This window comes from Periplaneta americana, chromosome 5 (genome assembly GCF_040183065.1).
Source record: "Periplaneta americana isolate PAMFEO1 chromosome 5, P.americana_PAMFEO1_priV1, whole genome shotgun sequence".
In the NCBI taxonomy this organism is placed as follows: Eukaryota; Metazoa; Arthropoda; class Insecta; order Blattodea; family Blattidae; genus Periplaneta; species Periplaneta americana.
The window spans coordinates 131,308,955-131,336,634 of record NC_091121.1 but is presented as its reverse complement, the minus strand read 5'-3'; the positions used below and the strand labels follow the sequence as shown (position 1 = coordinate 131,336,634).

Sequence of the window (27,680 nt, the reverse complement as noted above, 5' to 3'; positions counted from 1 at the left end):
GAAATTTGGTTACTGTTGTTGTTTCTATTAGGGACCTAGTGTTAATTATTGCGCTTGAAATTTGCAATGTTGAATTTGAACAGGATTTAAATTTAATTATGTTAGTTTTTTTACAATTTAATACTAATTTATTGACTGAGAACCAGTCACATATTTTGAGGAGAATTTCCTCTAAGACTGGAATGTGTTTGAGTTATTGGCTGCTATTACTATACTTGTTGCTGTCAAAAAATCTGAAAGTTAGAATTTATAAAACAGTTATATTACCGGTTGTTCTTTATGGTTGTGAAACTTGGACTCTCACTTTGAGAGAGGAACATAGGGTAAGGGTGTTTGAGAATAAGGTGCTTAGGAAAATATTTGGGGTTAAGAGGAATGAAGTTACAAGAGAATGAAGAAAGTTGCACAACACAGAACTACACGCCTTGTATTTTTCACCTGACATAATTAGGAACATTAAATCCAGACGTTTGAGATGGGCAGGCCATGTAGCATGTATGGGCGAATCCAGAAATGCATATAGTGTTAGTTGGGAGGCCGGAGGGAAAAAGACCTTTAGGGAGACCGAGACGTAGCCAGTAAGTAAGTAAGTATTACTATACTTGTGTCATCTGCAAATAATATGGGATGAACTACATCCTTTATTAGGGGGGAAAGATCATTTATGAACACTAGAAAAAGTAGGGGATCTAATAATGATCTTTGAGGAATTCCATTATTAATAGTTCCCCATGTCGAGATAGATTTCATAATTGTGTTGATTTCGACTTTCTGTTTCTTATCTATGAGATATGAGTGGAACCATTGGTGTGCAACGCCTTTAATTCCATAATAATCTCATTTGTCTAGCAGCATTTTATGATTTTTACAGTCAAATACTTTGGATAAATCACAGAAAATTCCTCCAACTTGTAATTTCTTATTAACTGCCTCCAGAATTTTGTCAGTTAAACTAAATGTTGCATTTTCCGTGGCTTTATTTTTCCTTAATCCAAACTGTTCTGGGACTAAAATGTTGTATCTTTCTAGATGATGATAAAATCTTTTATACATTACGTTTTAAAAGATTTTGGAGAAGACTGGTAGAAGTAATATGGGTCTGCAATTTTCTGGAGATGTCCTTTCTCCCTTTTTGAAGATAGGAATAACCATTGAATATTTTAATCTCTTGGAGAATATACCACTGAACATTGAATAGTTACATAAATAACTTAGTGGCCCAGCTAATATTTTAATATTTGCTTATTATTTCATCATACCCTGAGGAGTTTTTCTGACTTTAGATTTTTAATTGAGGAGTGTTTTTGCAAAAGTCGATAGATGCAGAAATCAAGATTTTACAGAAATTACACTAAGTGACAGGATCTATCGAGTTTTGAAAAAACCTGGAAGGTTTGGTAGTCTCTACATATTGTATGAATCAAGTTTTAGTAAATCTGATTTCATAGATCGATTCCGGAGGTAGAAAACATACAATATCCATATGTAATTCACTTTCTAAAATTTCTGCATCTATCGACTTTAGCAAAAACGCTCCTGAATTGTAATTATTTCTTGTTTGTGTGTTGGGAATATTTGAATATTTGGGAATTTTGTTGGAAAATATTGTGTTAAAGAGTCTAAACTGTTAGTAACATTATCTTGGAGGATGTTGAGGTTATCAGTTATTGTAAAATATTTGTTAAATATATTTGCAATTTCGTTTGCATCTGACATTTTTGTATTTTTAGATATAAAGGTATAGTTTGTTACTTTACTTTTTGATCGTCCATTTTCGTTTTTAATTATGTTCCAAGTTGTTTTGATTTTATTATCAGAGTTTTGTATTGTTGTATTATAGTTAATTTGTTAGCTTTTTACATCACTTTGTGTAATATTTTTTAATAATTTTTATAGTATTGTATTAAGTTTGTATCATTATTATTTCTGCTCTGTATGTATAATGATCTCTTGGTTTTGCATGAGATTTTAATACCTTATGTAATCCATCTATTGTTGCATATTGTTGCACTTTTATACTTTACAGGAAAACCGGATTAAAAAATATTTAGAAATGTTTTATGGAACTCGTTGAATTTAGCCTACTGTTCAATCACTTTGACTATACTGATTCCCATGTTTCATTATTAAGAATTATTTCAAAATTATTTAATGATTCCCTGTTTATATTTCTGAATCTCACTTTAGTTTGTTTTTTTGATGATGTGTTAATATTTATTATTTAGGAGTTGAGCATCATGATCCGAAAGAATTCGATTTGTATGACACCTATTGAGAAATTATTGAAAAATGATTTGCAGATGCTGCTAGAAGTCTATTTCACGTATGAAATCCTTCAATATGAGCTACACGCTCCCTGAATCCAGACTCTGTATTAACCATTAAGCAGTCGTGCTTAACCACCCCATTCAATTAAATCGTTATTATCTCGAGTATGCGAATTTCGATTTAAAAAATGTTTACGGTTATTGTTACCTTACCATTTCCAATAAAGGTACTGAAAGTTTCAGAAGTTCAGGCTTACAGAATGTATAGTTACGAGCTCCGTAATATCTGACTGGGGTGTTCACAACACCCCGCGCGACTACTTAAGGGTTAAAATTCTGACATCGAGCACCATATAGAAACAGTACTGAAAGCGAAACAGGGGTTTGCACAATGCCGTTAGATGTCTTTTCTATGGATACATCAACACATTGATGATCCGATTCTAAAACCATAATGGGATAAGTGTCATTTCGGTGAATGGAATGGAATATTTCATGGTGTTAATGTGCTGCAGCACACACTTTAGAAACCACTGGCTTAGAGCAGTCTCATAAATCTAGAACACATAAGCACCAACTTTCCTTTCCTTTTGAAGAGTGTCATGGTAAGTATTTTTATTTTACTTAAAGTGTACGTCACCCTCTGATGGGTTTAAACCCATGAACAGATATAGTAAAATTGTAAATGCACTGCAAATAACTTATACCGTTCTATATATAAATATGCCTGCAGATCAATTAGTGAAATGTAATAAAAATTTCTAAATATTAGTTGGCTGGAAAGGGTCAGAGTATTAAAGACATTATACCTTTATACCACATAGGCCTAACAACAAAAGACTTCTTTAATGTTCAAAGGGATATAATATAATAAACAATAACCACTTATAAACATTTATTAAAGATTCAGTATTAAATAAATTACAAGTCATAGTCATCAGGATGGTACAATTCACTCAACAACCGATACACGTATGATGGTGCATGTCCTCCCCTGAAATAAGAAATACACAGATTAAGTAAAACTATTTCTCCATAACGCAAGCCTGACTTCTCAGTCAAAAAGATGACCATTCTGTCACTGGGGAACATGCATTTATTTTATTTTCCATCAAAAGTGAGCTCTGTCAGTGGAAAACAATGTGATGTCACAATATGTACTCAAAAACATTCGTAATTTTTACCTTTCTTGTAATTACAATAAACTTAAAATATTTTTTTTAACATCATGTTAACTTCAAACACTATTTTATGTGACATCACAACATATGATATTACATCTATTTCTATAATCAGTGTGTGACATTGAAGAAGAATGAAATGTGTGAGTCAGCTACTGAAATCCAAACAAACCAAAGTCGAAACGATCAGCTGTTGGCGGCAATACCAAAATGAGTGAAGGAGTTGAAAAAGAAGAAAGAACCGAGGAGGGGAACCGGTGAGAAGGAAAAGATACGAATGTTAAAAAAGAAGAAACATTACGATTTAAGAAATTGGTGTGAAGAAGGGTTCAAGTGAAATAGAGAAGGGTCAAGGTTAACAGACTATTAAGAGTGTAGCCAAGAAGGTTTGTTACATGGACTAATGTGGTGTGAGTGTGGTACATATGTCTTTTTTTCTTTTTAGTAGGTTATTTTACAACACTGTATCAACATCTCAGGTTATTTAGCGTCTGAATGAGATGAAGGTGATAATGCTAGTGAAATGAGTCCAGGGTCCAGCACTGATAGTTACCCAGCATTTGCTCATATTGGGTTGAGGGAAAACCCCAGAAAAAACCTCAACCAGGTAACTTGCCCCGACTGGGATTAGAACTCGGGCCACCTGGTTTTGCGGCCAGACGTGCTAACCGTTACTCCACAGATGTGGACTACATATGTCTTGAAACGAGATTAAGTAACTGAATAGAACTGTAAATGGACCAAGAACAAAATAGTGAGTGAATTTTGTTGTGGTGATTGTTATTATTATGTATAGGGGAGGACAATAATAGATATTAGAGGAATTTGAAGGGTTAGAAATATGTGAAGTTAGAGGTAGGAATGTAATTCTGAGAACCTGATAGTTGAGTGTTACGTGGAAAAGTGTAGAGTGAGTGTGGTATGATGTCTTGAAACGAGAGTAAAAATTGAATAGAACTGAAAATGGACCAAGAACAATAATAGTGAGTGAATCTTGTTGTGGTGATTGTTATTATATGTATAGAAGAGGATAGTAAGCTACTTTGGGGTGTAGGGGAATAGTTAGTCAGATATTAGAGGAATTTGGAGGATGGTCGTTAGAATAGATAGGGTTAGATGTGTTAAGTTAGGGTCAGGAATGTAATTTTGAGAACCGGATGGTTTAGTATAGAAATCTGTAAACAGTGATGGTAAGTCCCTAAATACAGAAATGTGAAGAGTCATCAACCACTTGGGATGTTTTGCTTAATGACAATATATCATATGATATCATATCATATCATATCATATCATATCATATCATATATATCATATATCATATCATATCATATCTCATATCATATATCATATCATATCATATCATATATCATATCATATATCATATCATATATCATATCATGTATCATATCATGTATCATATATCATATCATATCATATCATATCATATCATATCAAATCAAATCAAATCAAATCAAATCATATCATATATATCATATCATATCATATCATATCAAATCATATCATATCATATATCATATCATATCATATATCATATCATATCATATCAAATCAAATCATATCATACCATATATCATATCATATCATATCATATATATCATATCATATCATATCATATCATATCATATCATATCATATCATATCATATCATATCACATCTATTTCTAATTTCAACGTAGTGAATATTCCTTGTGTTGTTCTGCTAGTGCTAGTTCATTACCCACGATATCTATTCCTGCTGAAAAGTTGAACATTAAGAAATCTTATGTGTATTGTATCGTGTTAAAAGTGAAAAACACATCACTTTCATCACTTGTGCTCAGAGGTACATGGAATTTTAGTCTGGCGTGTATTTTATTTCTATTTCAAAAACGCCAACTGACTCCGTTCATGTGTCACAGCTGCACTCAAAAGCATTATCAACACTCGGCTGAGTCTTTTGTTCCACACACAAGTTACATCACTCCATCTTCATTTCTTGACATATTGTTTAGTCATTATTGTGATCACGTCTCACGTATAAGGACAATTTGTTGACCTAGTAGTAGTTACTAAGCATGGTTACTAAGATTATTAGAATAACTGTACTTCATCAACAATTAACGTGGCACCTAACACACTCTTAATCTATCTTGATGGCTGATTGTGATGGTAAGTTTAGCTCAAATTGATAAATTAAGACTGCTGTGAATAAGTACTTGTGAGCACTGAGCCCCAACCACCTTCCAATTCACTTGCTCGAAGTGCTATCCATAATAAAGCATACCTACTATAAGAAAGTATATGCCATGAATGATTCTATACATGGTAGGCCTACATTACACTGTACATCACTGAAATTCGCATCTGACAAAGCAATAATCTCTGTTTAACAAATACTACTCAAAGTTTCGGAGAAAATCAATTATGTTCATACATGCAACAGTGATCCCAGCATGGTGGACCACATATTTCAGACATCTTATCTATTGCAATACCTACTTTTATGACAAGCTAGAGGTTTCAGAGTGTACAGGGTAAGTTATCAAACTTACAGAGCCTGGCCAAATATAAATAATTAATCTATGTAAGGATTATTAATTTTTTGCTCCTACAGAATTATCTGTTATGTTAATAACTAATAAATAAATAAGTAAATGGGTCATTCTCCAGAGAAGGTGCATTTTTAAAGTAATGTTTTCCGAAATTCACAATTAGGATAAAAATGTTTTTTTTTTTTTTTTTTTTTTTTTTTTTTAATGTTTCTGCCTTAGTCTCTATTAACTTCATTAAATTATTTATCTAGATCAAATTTTGGTATTTTATCCACTTTAAATATTTTGCGTACCTACGTATGACAGATATTCTCATGCTCGACTTTTTACATTCCCTTTTTTCATCTGTCTTCCTCCTTTCTAAATATGTATTTTAATCTACGAACAAGAGAAACATTTATGCAAGAAGAAATGATACAAAAATCTATTAACTGAAGCAAACATTTTACAGATGCTAGTTTAAAACATAGCTCAAATTCTTTTCTAAGTTACTAAATTCTTTTATTTAAAAACCTGAACTAACGAAATTCATCAGTGACAAATTTAAAAAAGAATGAACTATATTATATAATTTATTTTACATTATTCTTTCATAATATTCCTTTCTGTAAATAATACGTTTTCATTACGTACTCAATAATATCTGTAAATTTTATATTTTTGGTCACAGTTATATTATATTACTAATTCTGAATAATTAGTTATATAATAATAGCAATACCAAATAATTAATTTTGATAAAGTAATGCTGAACTGCTCTCGAGTGCTGCTCATTTGGGTGACACAAGAATACTGGTGTTTATATGTAAGCTCTATGTTGTTTGTAAATTCACCTCTATATTTCATAATCTCAAATAAATTTAAAATTTATTAAATGTAGCTTTTAGTCACGTCTATTCATTAACTGTCGCATCTGTGGACAAGATATTTGTCAATGGACGTGATGTTCACGAACATAGTGTCCATGGACATGATGAATTTACTTAAAACATTGACTTCAGCAATTTTGAGGTCGTAAAGTTTTTCTTATTCCTTTCCTGTGGTCGTACAAGAGAATCAATCCCATTCCGAGGCTTATTTTGAGGTTTCGTAACAAGCTGTTTTTTACAGTGATGGGTTGTTAGCCCTTTGCCCAATCCCCAAGCTGGAGAACCACCCCTCATTGGCTGTCCGCGACTGCTTATTCAATATATTCGTAGCTACCCTCCATATCTGGAGGCAGTCTCCTCTATCCACAACCTGAGGGGTCTCCAAGTATCAATCAAATTTCAACAGAATTAATACAACAGGATGGAAGCGAATTATCTAGCGAAATTTAAGAAGGAGGACAAAACTAACTGCGGTAACTTTCGAGGAATATCATTTTTGTTGACATCATACAAAATTTTGTCCAATATTCTTTTGAGAAGATTAACTTCATATGTAGATGAAATTATTGGGGATCATCAGTTTGGTTTTAGACGTAATAGATCGACTACTGATCAAATTTTTTGTATTTGACAGATATTGGAGAAAAAACGATAGTATAAGGGTACAGTACATCAGTTATTCATAGATTTAAAAAAAGCATATGACTCGGTTAAGAGAGAAGTTTTATATGATATTCTTATTGAATTTTTGTATTCCCAAGAAACTAGTTCGATTAATTAAAATGTGTCTCAGTGAAACGTACAGCAGAGTCCATATAGGTCAGTTTCTGTCAGATCCTTTTTCAATTCACTGCAAGCTAAAGCAAGGAGATGCACTATCACCTTTATTTTTTAACTTTGCTCTATAGCAGCGGCCATCAGCACAGAGCACCCTGGGACTAGCGTCTCTTACCTGCGGAGAACACACTGCACTATGGTGCACTCATAGCTGCTAGCGGGTATGCTCTCTAACTCTTTCTGCTGCATGACAGAGCACACGGGACGGCTCAGCTTACCCTTTGCCCATTTCAGCAAGTGCTGACAACCACTGCTCTAGAGTATGCCATTAGGAAAATCCAGGATAACAGAGAGGGTTTAGAATTGAACGGGTTACATCAGCTGCTTGTCTGTGCAGATAACGTAAATATGTTAGGAGAAAATTCACAAACGATTAGGAAAAACACAGGAATTTTACTTGAAGCAAGTGATAGGTTTGGAAGTAAATTCCGAAAATACAAAGTTTATGATTATGTCTCGTGACCAGAATATTGTACGAAATGGAAATAAAAAATTGGAAATTTATCCTTTGAAGAAGTTGAAAAATTGAAATATCTTGGAGCAACAGTAACAAATGAACCAGTGAGTGGAAAAAGGGAATAACTACATTTTTTTGCTAAATTGAACTGAGATAGCCATTTTGTTCCTCAATGGTAGACCTGTTGGATGAGCTGAAAAAGGAAATATTACTACCATTCTTACCCAGGTAAAATCTCATGTCTGTTCTGTGTTGAGTGGAAGAAGGAAACAACTTCTGTAGTAGTTCCCTTTTTCCACTCAAGATTATGTCAATGGCTGACTCAGTAATATTGAAAAAGTTTTATAATAAACTAATAATAAGCTACAAGAAGTAACTGATACATTTAAACAAGGGGAAAGTGTTGTTGGGTTATTATTCGACTACGTGCAGAACTTGCCACTTCCCTTTATTCCTGTACAGGAGATGTTTTATCTTTGCAAGCTTGGATGTACATATTCTGTATTCATAATCTAACAACACGTCTTTTTCTACACATATCATGAGGAAATTGAGAATAAAGGTCCAGATAAGTGTGCAATTTTCTTTCCCACTATGTGTCCAAGTATTTACCAGAATCTGTTACGGAACTGCATATATTTAGTGATGTGTGCGGTGGGCAGAGCTGTAACCATACCCTAACAAGATTGCTCATGGATTTCACAACAACAGAACGATTCAAAGACATCCACCAGCACTACCCAGTGAGAGGACACAGTTTTCTACCGTGCGATCGGAACTTTGCATGTGTTAAACGTGTTGTAAGAAAACATTATCGCGTTTATACACACTCCCAGTACAATGATATGATAACTTGTGCAAGGAAAAGAGAAATGCCATTTACAGTCCTTGAAGTATGCAACGAAGAAAGACTGAATATTAAAGAATGGTGGCCAAACTCTTTAAAAAACACTAACAGTATTAGAGATAAGAAAATAAAGTTTATGATAATTAAGTACAGACAACTCAAGTATAGGTTACATCAGAAGATAAAGGATATGTGACAGTGTCAGAATTCATTGAAGGGCTAGTACCAAATGTGTTCAAACTGATAAAAGTTAATGTAAATGATTTTTACCTTCCATCAGATAAAGCGTATGATAGCTTAGTAGGTATCAACAGGAAAAAGGTTAACGATATTATAAAGATAATAAAACATATTCCAAATGAATACAGAGAACTCTACAACATTATTTTGTCTGGAGAACCAAGGATGGAAAAGAAGATGGCCACACAGTTGATTGATAGAACTTATTATTTTCTGTTAGTAAACTATACTATTGCATTATGCAATCTAGGTAGGTTATTGTAAACATATTTGATGATGCCATGAACATAAAAAAAACATACAGAACTATTTTATCTTGTACATCCAAGAATGTAGAAGAAGAAAATGGCCACAGAGGTGATTGATAAAACTTTGGCTATCGGTAATGTATTCTGTTCATAAAGTATATGATTGTAATCTATGTAGATTATACAGGATGAATCAAAAGTCTGGAACCATATAAATCTTCCATATGCTTGATTTTCGATTACTATTGGTGTTACCAGTATTTGTAAGACCAAATGCTCCACCAGTGACACATTCGATTCTAGCCCTCAGCTATCTCAAAAGCCGCCATTTTGAATGCAACTTTGAAATTTTAAATGGAAAGGTGGTCATGTAGGTACTCAGAATCATGTGAAATCTTCTGAAAAAAAAAACAATGGTGCAATCCGTTTTGAGATATCTCTAATCGTTTTCAAGTTATTTAAAGATAACTGTAATAATGACAAACATTAATTACTGCATCTACAGATACTCGTATTTTGTAACATGGTACAGTGCTAAGGAGGCTTTGGAAGAGGTATTTTTATGCCATTCTCGTAATTAACTGTATCTGTAGATGCAGTAACTAATGTTTGTGTCATTATTACAGTTATCTTCAAATAACTTAAAAACGATTAGAGATATCTCAAAACAGATTGCACCATTGTTTTTCTCAGAAAATTTCACATGATTTTGACTACCTACATGACTCCCTTTTCTTTTAAAATTTAAAAGCTGCATTCAAAATGGCGGCTTTTGAGATAGCTGAGAGCTAGAATCGAATGTGTCACTGGTAGAGCATTTGGTATTACAAATACTGGTAACATCTATAGTAATGGATAATCAAGCATATGGAAAATATTTATATGATTCCAGACTTTTGATTCACCCTGTATATATATATATATATATATATATATATATATATATATATATATATATATATATATATACAATAGTGAACATTTTTACTGTTGACAACATTTAAATCAAACTTAACAGGAAAGCTGTAGAAAGTTTTTTTTTTTTTTTTGTTTCCTGAAAAGTTGGGTTCAAAGTAGTTATTCCCTTTTTCCACTCACTGATTCAAATATAAATGACACTTGGGAGGAAATTAAACGCAGAATAAATATTGTTGATGTCTAGTGAAAACCTTGTATGTCACTTTAGTCAAAGTTTTCAGGACACTGAAAAAACTTAATATTTTTCTTAATTCCAAATTAATCGCAGTTTTGTTGGACTTTGATGTGTGTTTTGGCTATTTACCTTTCATAGTATTACATTTCTTTAAAAAATAAACTTCTATAATTTCATATCGGACTTAACATGGTTTTCTTCTTTCCCCCAGAGATACAATCTATTCATTTAATTTTAGGTTAATGAAAAGAAAAACACTTACTTCAAACACAACACCTTTAATGATCAGAAACTTACTGTATCCAGTAAAAAGTGAACATAATATAATATTCATATAAATGGTACAGTCATCAATCACCAGCAAGCGAAGACAGTCATGTTTAACTGAGCTCCGCAGAGCCAGATGCTGACACAGCAATGTAAGGTTATAGCTCTGGGTATGAGTACATTCACTTGGAGTAGTGCATACTAATCAAGACCAATAGTGAACACTAAGTTTTCAAATTACTGCGCAAGTGAATTGAGTAAGCAAGATAGGGGTTGAGTTATGTATCGAGCAAGAATAGGAAGATTCATGATAAAAATGGTTGAAGTGTTTGGAAGGCAGAACCCCTGGCGCTACAATCAACTACTTCATGCAATAGGAATAGTATTGACAATATTACTGATAATTGGTGGTGTTGAGTTGAACCCTGGTCCGACAAATGGAAAAGATACTTCACTTTTATTATCAATCCGTGAAGAGATGAAGGAGGGATTCAAGACAATGATGGAGGAAAACAAACAGAACTTCAATGAACTGAACAGTACAATATCCAGACTGAAGGACGAAATTGTGAACAATACCGAGAGCATAAAGAAACTGCAACAAGAAAACGACCAATTGCAGAACAAGATAAAACATTGCGAATTCCAGTTGAGGAAGAAAAACTTAATTATTTTTGGAATGGATGAAGAACAGCATGAAAATGGACTAGAAACATATAATTTAGTAACTCATCTGCGTAATGAAATTTTTGGCCTGAACCTAAACAATGATCAGATTGAAGAAGCCTTCAGAATTGGAAGAGGGAAGAATCGTTCCATACTAGTGAAATTTACAAGTATGTGTACGAAATTATTTATCTTGGATCACTTGAATATGCTGAAAGATATGAACTTAAAAATTGAGCAGGACTATAGTGTGGAAACAAGGAGTAAGAGAAAGATGTTAATACCATTTATGAAAGAGGCGAGATTGAGAGGTCAGTTTGTGATATTAGTTAAGGATAAAATAAAGATTAATGGAAAACTATATGACTTAGAATATTGTCAGAGGAACTTCAACTCACAGAAATGCCAGGTATCCGAGGGTAGAAATTTCCCAACGAGAGAAAAAAATAGTTCAATACATATTTCGTCCCCTACTAGAGTGAATACCGAACAATCAGAAGAGATTTTAGATAAGTTGGTTCGTGATGGCGAGGAATGATCGAATCAGCAGAATGAAGTATGGACGGAATTAAAGCACACATTGAAGACTAGACAACTGATGGACGAACATGACAACCGAGCAGGACTCAGTCAGGAATGTGCTGAGCCAAGTGGAATAGTAGACCGATTAGGAAATCGCAGTATCAAATGGTATAGCCTACATGAGTCAGCAAGAATAAGAACACATGAAGCAGAATCAAGAAGACTTTATGGGAGATCAAGAGAAGGTGCGGTTAGCGTTCTGAGAAGACATCAGGATAAGAAAAGTATGATGGGTGAAGAGATAGTGATTTCGTCACCACAAGGCAGTATTTTATCGTTGACGGGTGCATTTAAGGGCCAAAAAAGTTACAATCTTAGAAGTTGGTGCATGAGCGGTAAGAAATAAATAAAAGGTCTGAATGGAATTACAACAGGAAGTTTGGTGATTTAATGTCGTAAATCGTGTTCAGTGTGGTGAAAATGTGTTTAGGGGATCAAAGATATAGAAATCAGTTACGAAGTTATAAAATTGAAAAAAGATCTTGAGAAATTAAAAAGTGGCTAGTTAATAAATATACTTACCGATTGAAGTTTATTGTAAAGAAGTAAATCTTAGAAAGTGATGTAGTGAAGTTTATGAAAGATGATCTTAGCGATAATATTTCCAATTTTCTATAGTTTTTTCTGAGTGTTGATTGTGATTAAGAAATGAATGATCAAACTAAAGAGAACTAGATAGTCATGTCAAGATTTAATGAGTTTATTATAATGACGTGTATTAAGTAGAAAAAATATCCCAATGAGTATAACCGTGTGAAGCATTACGAGTTAGATTTAATGTAGAAAGACGCAATTACGTATAAATTTAGTTAGCAAGATTAGAATGCTGAAAGGAACATAAGTGTAGAACGAACAGATGGTGGACATTTAAGATCAATAAGAAGAAATTGACTGTTTGGAGTTAAGTTAATAGCAAGAGTAGATGAGTTGTTAGTCGAACAGGCTGTTGGGATTGCATGCTAATTGTAGGTATATGTAATAGAAAGTTATGGTGAAACCCGTATACAGAAATGTGGTGGTACACCATAATAATATAAATGTTGATGACAAATAAATATCCAAATATAAATGGTAAGCCTCTGTTTTGAAAAACTGTTATTTATTTTGTTCATCACTGTGGCAAAGTATCGTAAAAATTGTGAAATTCTTTTGGAGGAACAATCTTCATTTCCTGTAGATGTTTGAATTTTGTACTTTTAATTTTCAGTCTATTTGCATACATTGCAGTCAGTTCTTCATGTCCACTTATTTTTCCCATTCTTCGTGGAAGTTCTTGAAAAATCATGTTTAAGTGAGAAAACTTTCTCTTATGCTACCATGAGGGCAGTATTGAATAGCCCTTATATCAGTAACATTTGGGCCACCAATTCTTGTTCCAGGCTTCAGAGACTTCAGTGCTCTAAGAGAACTGAACTTTTCAAAGTAAGTGTCATCAAGTACAGATTCAGTGAAGGAATTACCGGAGTCTGGCTGAAAAGTAGCATCTGCATCAGAGTCTTCAATGCCATGATCATCTTACAAAACATTTTTTCTCATTGCTATCCACCTCACTGTTCAAATTGTTTTGACATGATTCAGTACTCTCACATAAAACAGATGCAATAGAAGTTTAAGAATTATCCTCCACTTGAAGTTCAGACATAAAAAGAGGCACTGAAATTAATCCAACCTGATAATCAGGATCGACAATGTTAGACAAATTTAAAAGAACAAAAGTAAGCTTACATTCACTATCAAAGATGGTAAAGGAAGAGATGCATCAAGTTCAATTGCTTCATAAACAGTTAAGTCCTGATGAAAAACATTAATAATTTCACTATCAACTGTAGATTAGGAAACATTAAATCATGTTATAGCATTTTCACTCAATTCTTGGATAGAGACATCTTCAGTTACTTCCTGTGCACACGAATCCTGAAGTGGTTTATGATTAGCTAATGGCATTTGAACTAATTTCTGTCCATGAGACATCTTTTGCGCCACTTTTGTGCTGGGAAGATAGACAATATTAATTAAATAATGATAAAACACCTCAACATCTCTTCATATTAACACTAAGCATAAGAATGAAAAGCTTGTAAATCTGTTGAAAACGATGATTAAACAAGCAAATCTAGCTTTCAGTTAAGCTCCCTTTGAAATAGACTTGAATAAATTCAAGGAAAAAATTGTTCTGGGGCCCGGTATCGATCCCGGGACCTTTGACTTAGCGCACCAATACTCTAATGACCGATGAAACAATATATACAAGGTTTTCATTCGTAATCTAACCTATTCGGTGTAGAATAATTCTTGCAAGTTTGTTGGTTATACACTATTGTTTGTGAAAAGTGCAACACCCAGAAAGAATGGCCCAAACGACTCCAAACTCGGGAGATGTGTATAACAGTGTACCACCAATAATTGATTACGTTTCTAGAGAGATGGCATACACATAGGCCCAACAGTGATGTTTCTTGTGTCACCAGCAAGGTCAGTGTTATGCCTTGCTCAGTCAATGTAGAGCTTCCAAACGAAGTGAAAACGTGAAAGCTAGTCGACGCAATATCAGCACGTGAGTGAGTTCGAATGGGGCAAAATGGTTGGTCTCCGGGAAGCAGGTTTGTCATACCGTGACATTTCGGCTTGTACAGTGCTATGACAGTGATGCATGTGTGGAACCAGTGAATAGAAGAGGGTCATACGCAGAGACAAGCGGGTACTGGACTACGTAATGTGACCACAGCATGGGATGACCACCATCTTATGGCCATGACGGACCATACAGCTTCATCCCAGTGTTGAGTCGATGTTGGAGTACTGCAACAGGTGTGGACCTGTCTGCATCAATGGTTCGTCGCAATGGGTAGGTGAACGCCATCACTGGTGTTCTGAGTAGCAAAATGTAGTGTTTTCAGATGAGTTCCACTTCAACTTGTCCTACAATGATGGCCGCATACGCGTTAGACATTACTGTGGTGAACGCAATCTGAGAGCCAGCACTGTTGAGCGGCATAGCAGACAAACGCCTAGTGTGATGGTTTGGGGCGCCATTGGATACAATACGTGATCTTGCCTCCTGTATTCAGGGCAATCTGAACAGCAATCGCTACATTAGGGAGGTTTTAGAGCCTGAGGTACTGCTCCTCCTGCAGGCATCTCCACATGCCATATTTCAGCCCAGCCACATGTGGCAAGGATTGTGCAAGCCTTCTTCGAAGAAAAATGGGTATCACTGCTTCCCTGGCCTGCACGTTCGCCAGACATGTCGCCTATCGAACATGTCATGGTCCTCCAGCACCCACTCTTAACACTTTGTGGAGTCGCATACAAACTGCATGGAGGGAGATCCCCCAGGAACATATCCAGTTCCTCTTTGATTCCATGCCACGACACTTAGAGGTCTTGATTGCAGTGCATGGAGGCTTCACACCATACTGAAATCTCATGGTCACATATCAGGTACAGTTTTGTAATTCTAATCATTTGTGTATTGTCATGTATCTAATTTGTAGTGTCAATTTAATTTCAGTCACACGTATCCTTCTTGGTCTTGCAATTTCCACAATATGAATATGATATAATTATAAATAATATACTAATTCATATTAAAGAAGTAATAAGCACAGCTGAATCCTTACCAGATTGACCTATATCACCAATAACATCCTCTATAACACACAGCTTCATACGATAATATATTTATTCTCAATGATGAATAATTCTTACGAGGTTTTCATGAGAGGATCAAAGAAAGTCGATACTGCTGTGTCTCTCTTCCTGAGCTGTTTCTTTGCGGGGCAAGATGCAAAGACGGACAGTAGGAGGTCCTGTGTACTACATGTGCAGTTACTAGCCTACTACCCAATGTTCAACACAACGGCCTTTTCAGGATTGCTTTCGTCAGCTATGGAGCAAGATCAGCCATCGACAAGTGAATGTATAGGCTGTCCCCTCACAATAACTTATGTCCTTGTCATCAATTTCTGTAATTAAACACTAATACCAGTTGTAGATTACAGTCTCTACTCGAGATTATGGACTTAATCGCGATCATGGTTGTCACACAGTCTAGTATATATAGTCACGAAGCTTTAGTTGTGAGTGTGCTAGGAACAATAGACTGTGCCGGTATTATTTCGCATTGTCTGTAATGAGGCAATATTAATGATCCTAGTGGTTAGCAACTATCTACGGATGCATATTTGCTAAGTATTGCGCTTCGTGACTATATATACTAGACTGTGGTTGTCATATGTACACATCTGTAAACTATTTCCTCTATGGCAGTGTTTCTCAAACTATTTCCACCGCGAAACTCCTTTTAATCTAAAGTGTAACTGCGAAATCCTTGTAATACTTCATTAGTATTTAATAATTAACAGACAAGTGAAATCTAGTATCTCAATAATTCTGTTCAGTGGGACGAATGTAGGCCTATTTGCTTTTTAAGCCTGCAATCTGGTTTTATGGCGGGAAGTTGTAGTCTCATTTCTACTGTACTTCTGCATTTTTTCTTTTCGGTATTTTGTTTAGTGAACACATATGCAGAGAATCCAGGATGACAGTTTTAAGTATTATTTTCCAGTTTAGATATTCACTGAACATAATATTATTACACATATTATTGGATTATTATTATTGTTATTATTATTATTATTAATATTATATTATTATTATTATTATTATTATTATTATTAATATTACCCATTTCTATCCTAAACAATTTTTCTAAAATTTCTGAAAAAATTATTCACAAACACATTTCATTTTATGTCAAAAATAAGATCAATTCGGCCCAACATGGATTTACAAGAGGGAAATTTACTAATTTAGTTTCCTATCTTAATCTCATAATGCCTATAGTTGAAAATCAAGGTCAAATTGACTCAATTTATTTTGATTTTAGCAAAGAATTTGATGTTGTTCCTCACAAAATTTTATTAAATAAATTAAGTAATTTTGGTCTCTCCACTAACTACGTTAATTGGTTTGAAAATTATTTAACAGATAGACAGTCTTGTGTTCGACTAGGTAATTCTATCTCGGTTCCATTTAATAGTTTATGCAGTGTTCCTCAAGGGTCTACATTGGGACCTCTCTTATTTTTATTATTTATAAATGGTATAAGTAAAAGAATAAGTTCTAGCTGCCTTTTATTTGCGGATGATCTCAAAATCTTTCGCAAAATTAATAGTTTGGTTGATTGTCAAATTCTTCAAAATGACATTAATTCAATTTCACAATGGTCTGTTGAAAATGGAATGAAAATTAATCAATCCAAAACTTCTGTTATTTCCTTTTCACAGAAAACTATCTCCCTAAAATTTAACTATTCTCTCAGTAATGTCATAATTACAGATTGTATTAGAGATCTTGGTGTCCTACTTGATTCAAAATTATATTTCCATGATCATGTGCAATATATTTATACCCATTCGTTAAGAATGCTTGGTCTAATTAGGTCTATAACTTATTCTTTTTCCACTCCTATGTGTTTATTAATTTTATACTATACGTTGGTTAGATCCAAGCTTGAATATGCATCTGTTGTATGGAATTCCATTACTTCCACTGACTCGGCTAAATTGGAGAATATTCAAAGAAAATTTATTTCCTTGTGTTCTTATAGATTTTGACCAAATTCCGATTATAACTATGAGATTAAATGCAATTATTTCAATTGCGGTAGTTTGTTCACCAGACGTCAGGATATTGATTATTTATTTTTTTGCAAAGTCATTAAGGGTGATATTGATTGTGAATCTTTCATAAGCAATATCAGTCTTCGTATTCCTGCTAATGGTTTAAGATTTCATAAATTGTTTTATAATAAGAATCCTAAATCTCTCTCTCCGGTTTGCAGATGCATTAAATATGCTAATTTGCATGGATTCAACTTGGATCCATTTAATGTGTAGTATATCTTTGAGTTTTTAACTCACTGATCTTATTTTAATAATTATTTGTCCATTTTATTTCTTGCATTTGGTCAATTGATTAATGTAGACTATTCCATTATTTCAATTATCTCATTGTACTAATTTTATAATTTTATAATTATTATTTGATCATTGATTTATGTAGACCATTATATTGTTTGTATTTCATCTCATTGCCATTTTCTATCATTCATTCTCATCATCATTTGTTGTTTTGTTCTGTTTTGTATCGTGTAAAACTGTAATTGGCCTTGTGCTGTTGTTTTTGCACGTTAATATTCTAAATAAATAAAATAAATAAATAAAATAAAATTATTATTATTATAATTATTATTATTATTATTATTATTATTATTGTTATTATTATTATTGGTGGTTTCATGTTATTATTGATATTTCGTAACATTTATATATTTTTATAGTATCCACTAAGTATAAAATAGCCGGAGCAGCTCAGTCAGCTAAGGTGCTTGCCTACCGATCCAGAGTTGTGCTTGGGCGCAGGTTCGATTCTCGCTTGGACTGATTACCTGGTTGTATTTTTTCCGAGATTTTTCCCAATCGTAAGGCAAATGTCAGATAATCTATGGCGAATCTCTGGCCTTATCTCGCCAAATACCATTTCGTTATCATCAATTCTATCGATGCAAAATAACCTAGTAGTTGATACAGTGTCGTTATGTAACCAAGGAAAAAAATATAAAATAAAATTTAAAATCATACAGAGCTCATGGAACCCAGGCAACATACTTTGAGAAACGCTGCTCCATGGTAATTCAGCAGTTGTCCAGACTGAGCGAAGAGTGGCCTAGTGTCGATACATAAATTTTCGGAAATTGCATCAGAGATAATAGTAACAACGATTAGAGTATCCAGTATTATAAACAGTAAAGACTTCTGGAATGGCATAGGACAATGTTTTCAGAACATGTAATATGCTGCCATGTCGCACACTGCTGCTGCTGCCGTGACGGTCCGAGCAGACCTAAGAGGCATGGTTATAAGCACTAGGGAGCTCTCAGCTCAGGAAGTTTTTTCACCTGTTTTTCATTTCTTCAACTAGAGTGCAGAAGGTGCTTCGTTTCTCAATTCTGTTTCATGGGAAGACGAGATACCAGATTTTCCAGTGTATTTCGACTTACGAGGTTTTCACTAGACACCGACGATATGGGAAATGCTTGTTATTATTTGGTTGAGAAGCTTCTATCATCCAGTCTGCTCTCAAAAAAGCTGAATGTTACAACTTAAAAAAACAGTTATATCACTGGTTGTTCTTTATGGTTGTGAAACTTGGACTCTCATTCTGAGAGAGGAACAGAGGTTAAGGATGTTTGAGAATAAGTTGCTTAGGAAAATATTTGGGGCTAAGAGGGATGAAGTTACAGGAGAATGGAAAAAGTTACACAACGCAAAACTGCACACATTGTATTCTTTAGGAACATTAAATCCAAATATTTGAGATGGGCAGGGCATGTAGCAAGTATGGGCGAATCCAGAAATGCATATAGAGTGTTCGTTGGGAGGCCTGAGGAAAAAAGACCTTTGAGGAGGCCGAGATGTAGATGGGAGGTTAATATTAAAATGGATTTGAGGGAGATGAGATATGATTGTAGAGACTGGATTAATCTTGCTCAGGATAGGGACCAAAGGCAGGTTTATGTGAGGGCGGCAATGAACCTCCTGGTTCCTTAAAAGTCGTAAGTAAGTAAAGTTTTTCTTTTCAAGTAATATCTAAATCCCCTTATGCTACTATGAAATATGCAAAATTAACTATTCTTCAATATTTATAAAACTATCATGTTCACAGATGTGATAGGATGATCTTAGCAAAATAAAAATTTAGTACTTCAATAGAAATTATCACTCCGGTATATTAAACAATAACAAAAGCAATATGCTTCCAATACAGTATGCAGGCTAGTAATAGCCACTCATGTGCATTCTAGCAGTTTTTCTATAAAGTAATAGATTTGTCCATGGACAAATTGGTTGGGTTACTAGCTGAGGAGAAACTGCCTACTGAAGGATGCACTGGGAGGAATGGTGAATGGGAGAAGAGTTCGGGGCAGAAGAAAATATCAGATGATAGACAACATTAAGATATATGGATCATATGAGGAGACAAAGAAGACGGCAGAAAATAGGAAATATTGGAGAAATTTGGGTTTGCAGTGAAAGACCTGCCCTTGGGCAGAACACTAAATGAATGAATGAATGGACATCATGTCCATGAACATCACATCCATTAACATATCTTGTCCACAGATGCGACAGTTAATGAACAGACGTGACTAAAAGCAAAATTTAATAAATTTGAAATTTATTTGAGATTAATAATAATAATAATAATAATAATAATAATAATAATAATAATATTTATTTAGATGGAATATTATAGAGGTGGATTTACAAACAAATATAGAGCTTACATACAAACAACAGTATTTTAGTGCCACCCAAATGAGCAGCACTCATGTTTGGGAGCAGTTCAGCATTACTTTATTAAAACTAATTATTTGGTATTGCTATTATTATAACTAATTACTCAGAATTAGTAATATAACTGTGACCAAAAAATATAAAATTTACAGATATTAAATGAGTACATAAAGAAAACATATTATTTACAGAAAGGAATATTATAAAAGAATAATGTAAAATAAATGATATAATATATTTAATTCAGGACGTCCCATTTAGCTATAAAGTTTTTATATTTACGACACCAACACGACTTAATGAAATAGAAATAGTCCAGAATCAAGCTATGAGGATAATTACAGGTGATGTTAAATCTATCCCCATCACAGCCATGCAAATAAGTACTAACAATATCCCTATTAAAAACGAAATTGAGAAACAAAGTCTTATTTTATTTGAGAAATTAAAACGAATTCCGAACAATAATTTTTGGAGAAACTATAAAAATTCTGACCGGAAACTCAAAACACAATCTGGCTTCTTCCAGGATATTTATAAATTACAAAGTAAATACAATGTACAAACAACTGATAATACAGAAAAGCTTCTACTCCCAGTACACCCACTCTCTCAGCCTGAAATGAAATGTGAAAATGATCTGATACAATACATCACTGCAAAACGTGACATTGATCAATCAGTATTAAAATCATTAGCTATTGAAACCATATGTACAAGAATACAAAATCTGAATGGCTTCATATTTATACAGATGGATCTCTACATAATAAACAGTAATGCTGGAGCAGGAATCTACAGTGACATTTTTAGCTTACACATATCTCTTGGAACAGTGTCCACTCATTATGATGGTGAATTAGAAGCAATCAATACAGCCCTGAAACAGCTTTTTCATCATATACATAAATTTAACAAAGTGGTTATACTTAGTGATTGTAAATATGGACTCCAAGCACTAACATCAAGTCCTCCAGGAAACAGACGAGTAAGAGAAATTCTTTCTGTTCTTAAAATGCTACAAGGGCTTCGTAAAGAGGTAGTTTTTCAATGGATACCCTCACACTATGGAACAGTAGGTAATGAGAAGGCTGATTTCCTGGCCAAAAAAAAGGAACAAACATCAGACAACTCAAAATAATACAATCTCTTTTCAAGCCTCAAAGTCAGGATCAGACACATAGTCCAGTCCTTTTGTAAACAGGAATTCCTGAAGAAAAGCAAAGGCAAACCTTGGAACATTCTGCTAGACAGTAATAACATTCCAGCTTTATCACGAAAGAAGACCATTGCTATATTTTGCTTAACAACCGGACATGATTGTCTCACCTCTCATCTACATCGAATTAATATCTACCCTCTGTAGAAATTAGAACTCCATCCTGGATAAAGAACATTTGCTACAATGCCCAGCAATAAAGAAAACAGATGCTGACTTACCACCGCAGCTCACCAAATACTATTAGGACACCAGCAGAATGGAAGAAATCCAAGATCCTTAGCATTGAACAACAACATCATCATATATTTAATTCTTTTTTTTAAATTTGTCATTGATGAATTTCGTTTGTTTAAGTTTTTAAATAAAAGAATTTAGTAACTTAGAAAAGAACTTGAGCTATGTTTTAAACCAGCACACAGTGTTTCCAAGAGGCTCAAAAGCTGGCCAAAAATGATTTTTTCACTTTTAATTTTATGGTGTTTGCAATATACCCCAATATCTCCAAGGTCTGGCGGTCATAAAATAGCTATCCTCGTAGCAGGTCTAATTCTACGCAGTTGTATTCGAACCTTTGAAAGTAGTGCATGAAGTGTCGTTTTTGTTGTGTAGTGATTGTGTGTTTTTCAATTAGAATTTCAATTATTATTTTTTGTACTTCTATGGTTGATTTTCAGGTAAATGTTATTATGGATTGTTAGAGTTATGTTTCTGAATTAAGAATACGTTATTATTATTATAATGATTAAGTATATTATGCTTCGCTGAGGAATCATAATCGTATTATGTAAAATTTTATTTTGTGATTCCTTATGTTAGGTCTTTATGCAGACCAGCAAAAATTGCCTCACGTTGCCCCGCGTTATTTCCTTGACCAACGTGTAGCCTGACATGTTTACTTGATGATCTTGAAAGGTAAAATTACCCATATTTGCCCCTTTTGATAAAATTTAGATAAATATATGTATTGGCGTATTTCAAATTAATTGTCTAAAATACGAATATTCTCAGTATCAGTTAATTTCTTCTCTACAGCAAAACTATGTTCAATTTGGCTATCAAATAGTTATAAAAGTAAAAAATAACAAATTTTTAGTCATTTATTTTGGTTTCAGAATGGAGTACCGTTGCAAAAGGAAAGAATTGTTTGATACTTTACAGAAGGAAAAAAGTGGTCGTAAGAAACAGAAAGACGTAGTATTGCAGTTTCTTATTAAAAAAATCGGTCTAGAAGTCTCCCATGATCAAATTAAATTGTTAGAAAGACATGTTTCTCGTTTTTTCATTAATTTGTTTCGCAGAATCGATCAATCTAACAGGATGAGTGATAGATTAAAAAAAAACGAGCAGTGGTTAGATAAAGAGTTTGTATGTGATTTAAATGCTATAAAACCTACTCTACAGAAAAGAGGAGGACCACAGGCAAAGTTTGGGGAGAGCAGTACTAGGTCTAAGCATAGAAAAACTCAAAATGTGAGAAAATCTGCAGAGATTGCGAAAAATTTAACATTCGCTGCAAAAATAAAGTAAGTGCAGAAATAACCGGCATTGACAGGAATCTCATCCACAGATGTGGAATTATACTTAAAACCATATCCTGTGGATCTGAAATAAACACAAATGAATTTGAAAAATATGCAACTGAGAATGCCAGATTATTTGTCTTGCTGTACTCTTGGTATCCCATGCCTGTCACTGTACATAAAATACACATTCATGGTTCGACTATTATTTCCGAGGCATTACTTCCAATTGAGTGGTGAATTTACAAAACGACTTATGTCCCTAGAAGTAGTTTTGAGAAAATTAAAGAAAACTGTTTTTGACTTCGCTGAACCGTATATTGTTACAATATAATTTTTTATATGTAAGAGATATGTAAGAGACAAATTTTTAATATAAAAATTCATACCTTTGTACTCTTCTTCAGGTTGTAAAAAATTTAATTATCTTCAGGACTTGAGTTGTTCTGCAGATTAACTTCAATTCTGCATCATAATTATTAGGTTATTGACACATAAACATGTTTAACTCAATGTATTTAGCCTACACCAAAATCATAAAATAACCTTATTGCAAATTGTTGAACAACATTATTTTGAACAATTTGTTAATCACAAGAGCACAGACCTCTGATGGAGAAAAGTGTGATGTTGAAGAAATGATTCCAAGCACTTATTGCCATTAAGAATTTGATTAATGGGCTGTTCTTATTTTGTCCCGGACAGTTCTTTAATATACTGGATGTGACATAGTTATCGAAGTAATGTGCAGGAGAAAATTACATACCTCATTAAGACGTTTCTTGGCCTGTCCCTCATGGTAGACACAAAAGGGCATTTCACTAGTTTTCATGCTGTGCACAGAGAAAACTGAGACGGTGAGCTGGCGATAGTAGTACATATCCTGAACTGGTGTTAAGCAAGCATACATTTTTCATGTAGTCAAATGTGACAGCAAGAAAATCCTCTCTCTCTAGATACTTAACTTGGCTCCATTTTGCAATACTTTTTACTTCAGCTACAAGTTTAGCACGATTACTGAACATATTGCTTTTCATTTTCATGTTCTGTTTTTCAAACGTAATAAATTTTCTTAATTGAAGAATTACCAATGACAACAGACAAAAAACATTTGATCAGTTGATTGTATAATTAAAATTACATATTATGTAAGTTTCTTCAGTACTTGATAGGCAAAACATCTTAAGACCAGGACTAAATTTGTTTTACCCCTTAACCAAACATTCTGCTGCTAAGGAAAACTATACAAAAGTCGTGGATTAAAGTCATTCTGTTACTAAATGATGACCCTTGCACATAGTAACATAATCATGCTCTCAACTCAAAACCCCCAAAATGTGGACTTAAGTCGTTTTGCAAATTTACCATTCAATTGGACAAATGTCGGAAGAAGCACAAGAAGCAAGGGATAAACACCTTAAGCAATTTCGTGAACAGTATGCCAGAAAGATTTCAAGAGAGGCCACTAATCGGGATGCATTCAATCGACTCCTTGCCACCTCTGATCCTTTTATAACATCCTTCTGGCAAGAGAACCGAACAAAATACAAGAAAAGGATACTACATGTGGAAGTCATAAACCTATTGAGTTCTGAAACAAACAAGGGACGGCTCAGGCCTACTGCAAGCACAGTCACAACTTTCGGAGGGGAGGACAGCACCAATACTAGTAACAGTGATCAATGAACATTCGTTACCCTACTAAAGTTCTAAAGTGTTTCTGAATCTGTATTGTGTACGTGCTCACTTAGAATTTATTATTTATTAAGTGCCCCCATAATAAATATAATAAACAGTGTAGTTACTTTAACGTGTAACAACCATTAAAAAGTTACTATTAAATAATCATGAACATAATCGTAAAATGTTTGTAATACTTAATGCACAGATTAATTCAATGAATACTAATAATATATATAAAGTATTAAATTAAGCGCCTTTAAGTTATTATGGACGAAAAAACTGGTTCTACCACTTCACTGTTCAAGTATACCCAGCGGAACGCGAGCCATCAGTTGAGAAACACTGTCCTAAGATAAACAAGTAGACCTGATATATTGTTAATATGATATTATCTTTCAGTTGGTACCAAAAATTGGTTAAAAAATGTGTTAAAGTGGCTTTTAGTATTTTTGGCCAGCTTTTATGCCTCTAGGAAACACTGTGCAGCAGTTATAAAACATTTGCTTCAATTAATGGATTTTTGTATGGCTTCTTCTTGCATAAATGTTTCTCTTGTTCATAGATTAAAATACATATTTAGAAAAGAGGAAGACAGATGAAAGAAGGGAATATAAAAAGCTGAGCATGAGAAGGGCTTCTATCATGTACTATACATAGACATACGACATATTTGAAGTGGATTTAATGCTTAAATACTAAAATTTGATCTAAACGAATAATATGGTTTAATAAAAGTTAGTAAAGACTAAGGCCAAAACATACAGAAATAATTTTTATCCTAATTGTAAATTTCGGAAAAAAACTTTCGAATTGTACCTTCTCTGGAGAATGTCCCATTTAATTATTTACTTATTTATTTATGTTTGGCCAGGCACTGTAAGTTTGATAACTTACCCTCTACACCAGTGACGTGCAGTGGCCCAACAGATTACCCAAGCAGCCACGTAGTCAAGTTTTCTTTTCCTTCTTACTATTTATATTTGATTCAAATACTTGTAATATTACTAATTATAAAAATATGTTGGCATTTGGTACCAATACTTTAACAAAAATCTACAAGATTAAGCCTGCAACTACTGCCTAAAATTGAAAATACTACTATAAAAGACTACTCTAACTGTTTAAATAGTACTACTACCAAAAGAGTCTAGTAGTTGCAGAACTAAATCAAATCCATTTAACATACCTTCACATTTTTAAGTAAATTCCACTCATCGATCACTTTCAATTACATAATCGAAAAATGTGTCTCTCTTTCAGAGTATTTAATAGTTAACTTTCAATTGATATCAGTCCAAGATCTGAAAGCTGTTTTTGTTCTGTTCTGTTTCATGCAGATGTCTTAATCCGCTTGAATGCAGAAAATGATCTTTCAACTGTTACAGTGGACATTGTATCACACTTATAAGCGAAACCAATAGATAAAGCTGTGGCATCGATTTTCTAAGTGCTGAAGTCCCTAACATCTTCATTAGCTGAGAAGGTGACTTATCGGAAAATTCTTTTGAACTATATGCTGCAATTAACTCGTTTTTCAGATGTACTTCATCGAAGAAGCAACCATAATTTTCAAGTAAATTTTTCCAACCATCACTTGGGAAAGCACGAATGTAAGAGCTATACTTTGAAGAGTCTAATAAGCACAAAAAAGTAAGCTTTCCAAACCCTGAAATCTTGTATTAATATGTTGTTCGATGTTATCGAAAATTTCAAAATATAATTTTCTGTACCTTGGTTGTCATGTCTCGAGAAAGATTTCTCTTTCAATATCCTGGAAGACCAACATGGGAAACTGTTTTGTCATATACCTCTTGAAAACTGTTTCTAAGAGATTTTACATTATTTTTGCATTTCTATTATGTTTCTTCTGCAGTAAGCAATATCTAGTGAAGCATTCTGAAGGCAACTGAACAAAACATCAGTTAGAGAAAATATACTTTGAAAAGTTGCAAGAAGAAAGCAAAATTCAAAGTTTTCTAAATTTGATAAATGTCCTTGAATAACAGGAAGAGTATCACGTTCCACTTCTAACTGATGTTTCAACATGGTAAGAAAAACTTGGCGAAGCTCATCCTTTTTTTCGTAAACAGTATTGGCAAGTCATGACGAGTAATTCCATCTTGTTGGGGAAACATGTGGTAATTGGCAACCTAGAAATTCATCAAGAAATTTTGTGTGATTTGGAGAAAAATGCTGCAAGCCCAGGAAGAGTAGCAAAAAATATATGGCAGCACTTTTGGGACAGTGCTAAATTTAAACAGTGCACATAGCAGTGAACAAAGAGAGCTTGTGGAAAAGACACCTAAATATTAGCTTGTACACCATGTAATGAAGAGGCCATTACTGCGACGAGTTTTTTTACCGCAGTTTGAAAAGTCTTGAATATGTCTTAAGATAATTTCCTTATTAAGTCCACTAGCAACAGATTCAATGAAATCATTTTGAATACGATTTGAGACACCTATGAATACTGTAGATGTCTCCAAATGATTTTCTAGAAGAGGATCATACTGGGCGGTGTAGTCCAAAAGTTCTAAATAATTGAATACCCCCCCCCCTCCTGGATTAAGGGTATATGGCTCAGGGTTTCTCTATGTACTTGTACCCTTATTCCAGGAGGGTATTCAATTACTCTGGTTGTTGGGCATTTTCGACTCATCATTTCCTCTAAATGAAAGTTCCAGTTTTGCAAGCAAACAAATGGCGTTTATAAGCCTTTTCAGAATGTC

The 27,680-nt window shown here is 33.8% G+C and overlaps 1 protein-coding gene across 3 annotated transcripts in view; it reads right to left on the bottom strand.

The window, feature by feature from the left end:
• Nucleotides 1-3,147: 3,147 nt before the first annotated feature.
• The window catches only part of eIF2Bbeta (eukaryotic translation initiation factor 2B subunit beta), a 60,468-nt gene continuing 35,935 nt past the window's right edge, over nt 3,148-27,680 (bottom strand). For 2 of the 3 annotated variants that reach the window (XM_069826640.1, XM_069826638.1), the window contains exon 8: nt 3,148-3,261. In XM_069826640.1, the coding sequence (XP_069682741.1) occupies nt 3,189-3,261 (73 nt within the window). In that variant the 3' untranslated portion in view covers nt 3,148-3,188. Of the gene's footprint in view, nt 3,262-20,707; nt 21,144-27,680 lie in introns of those variants that run through there. The other variant, XM_069826639.1, reaches the window with a different exon arrangement.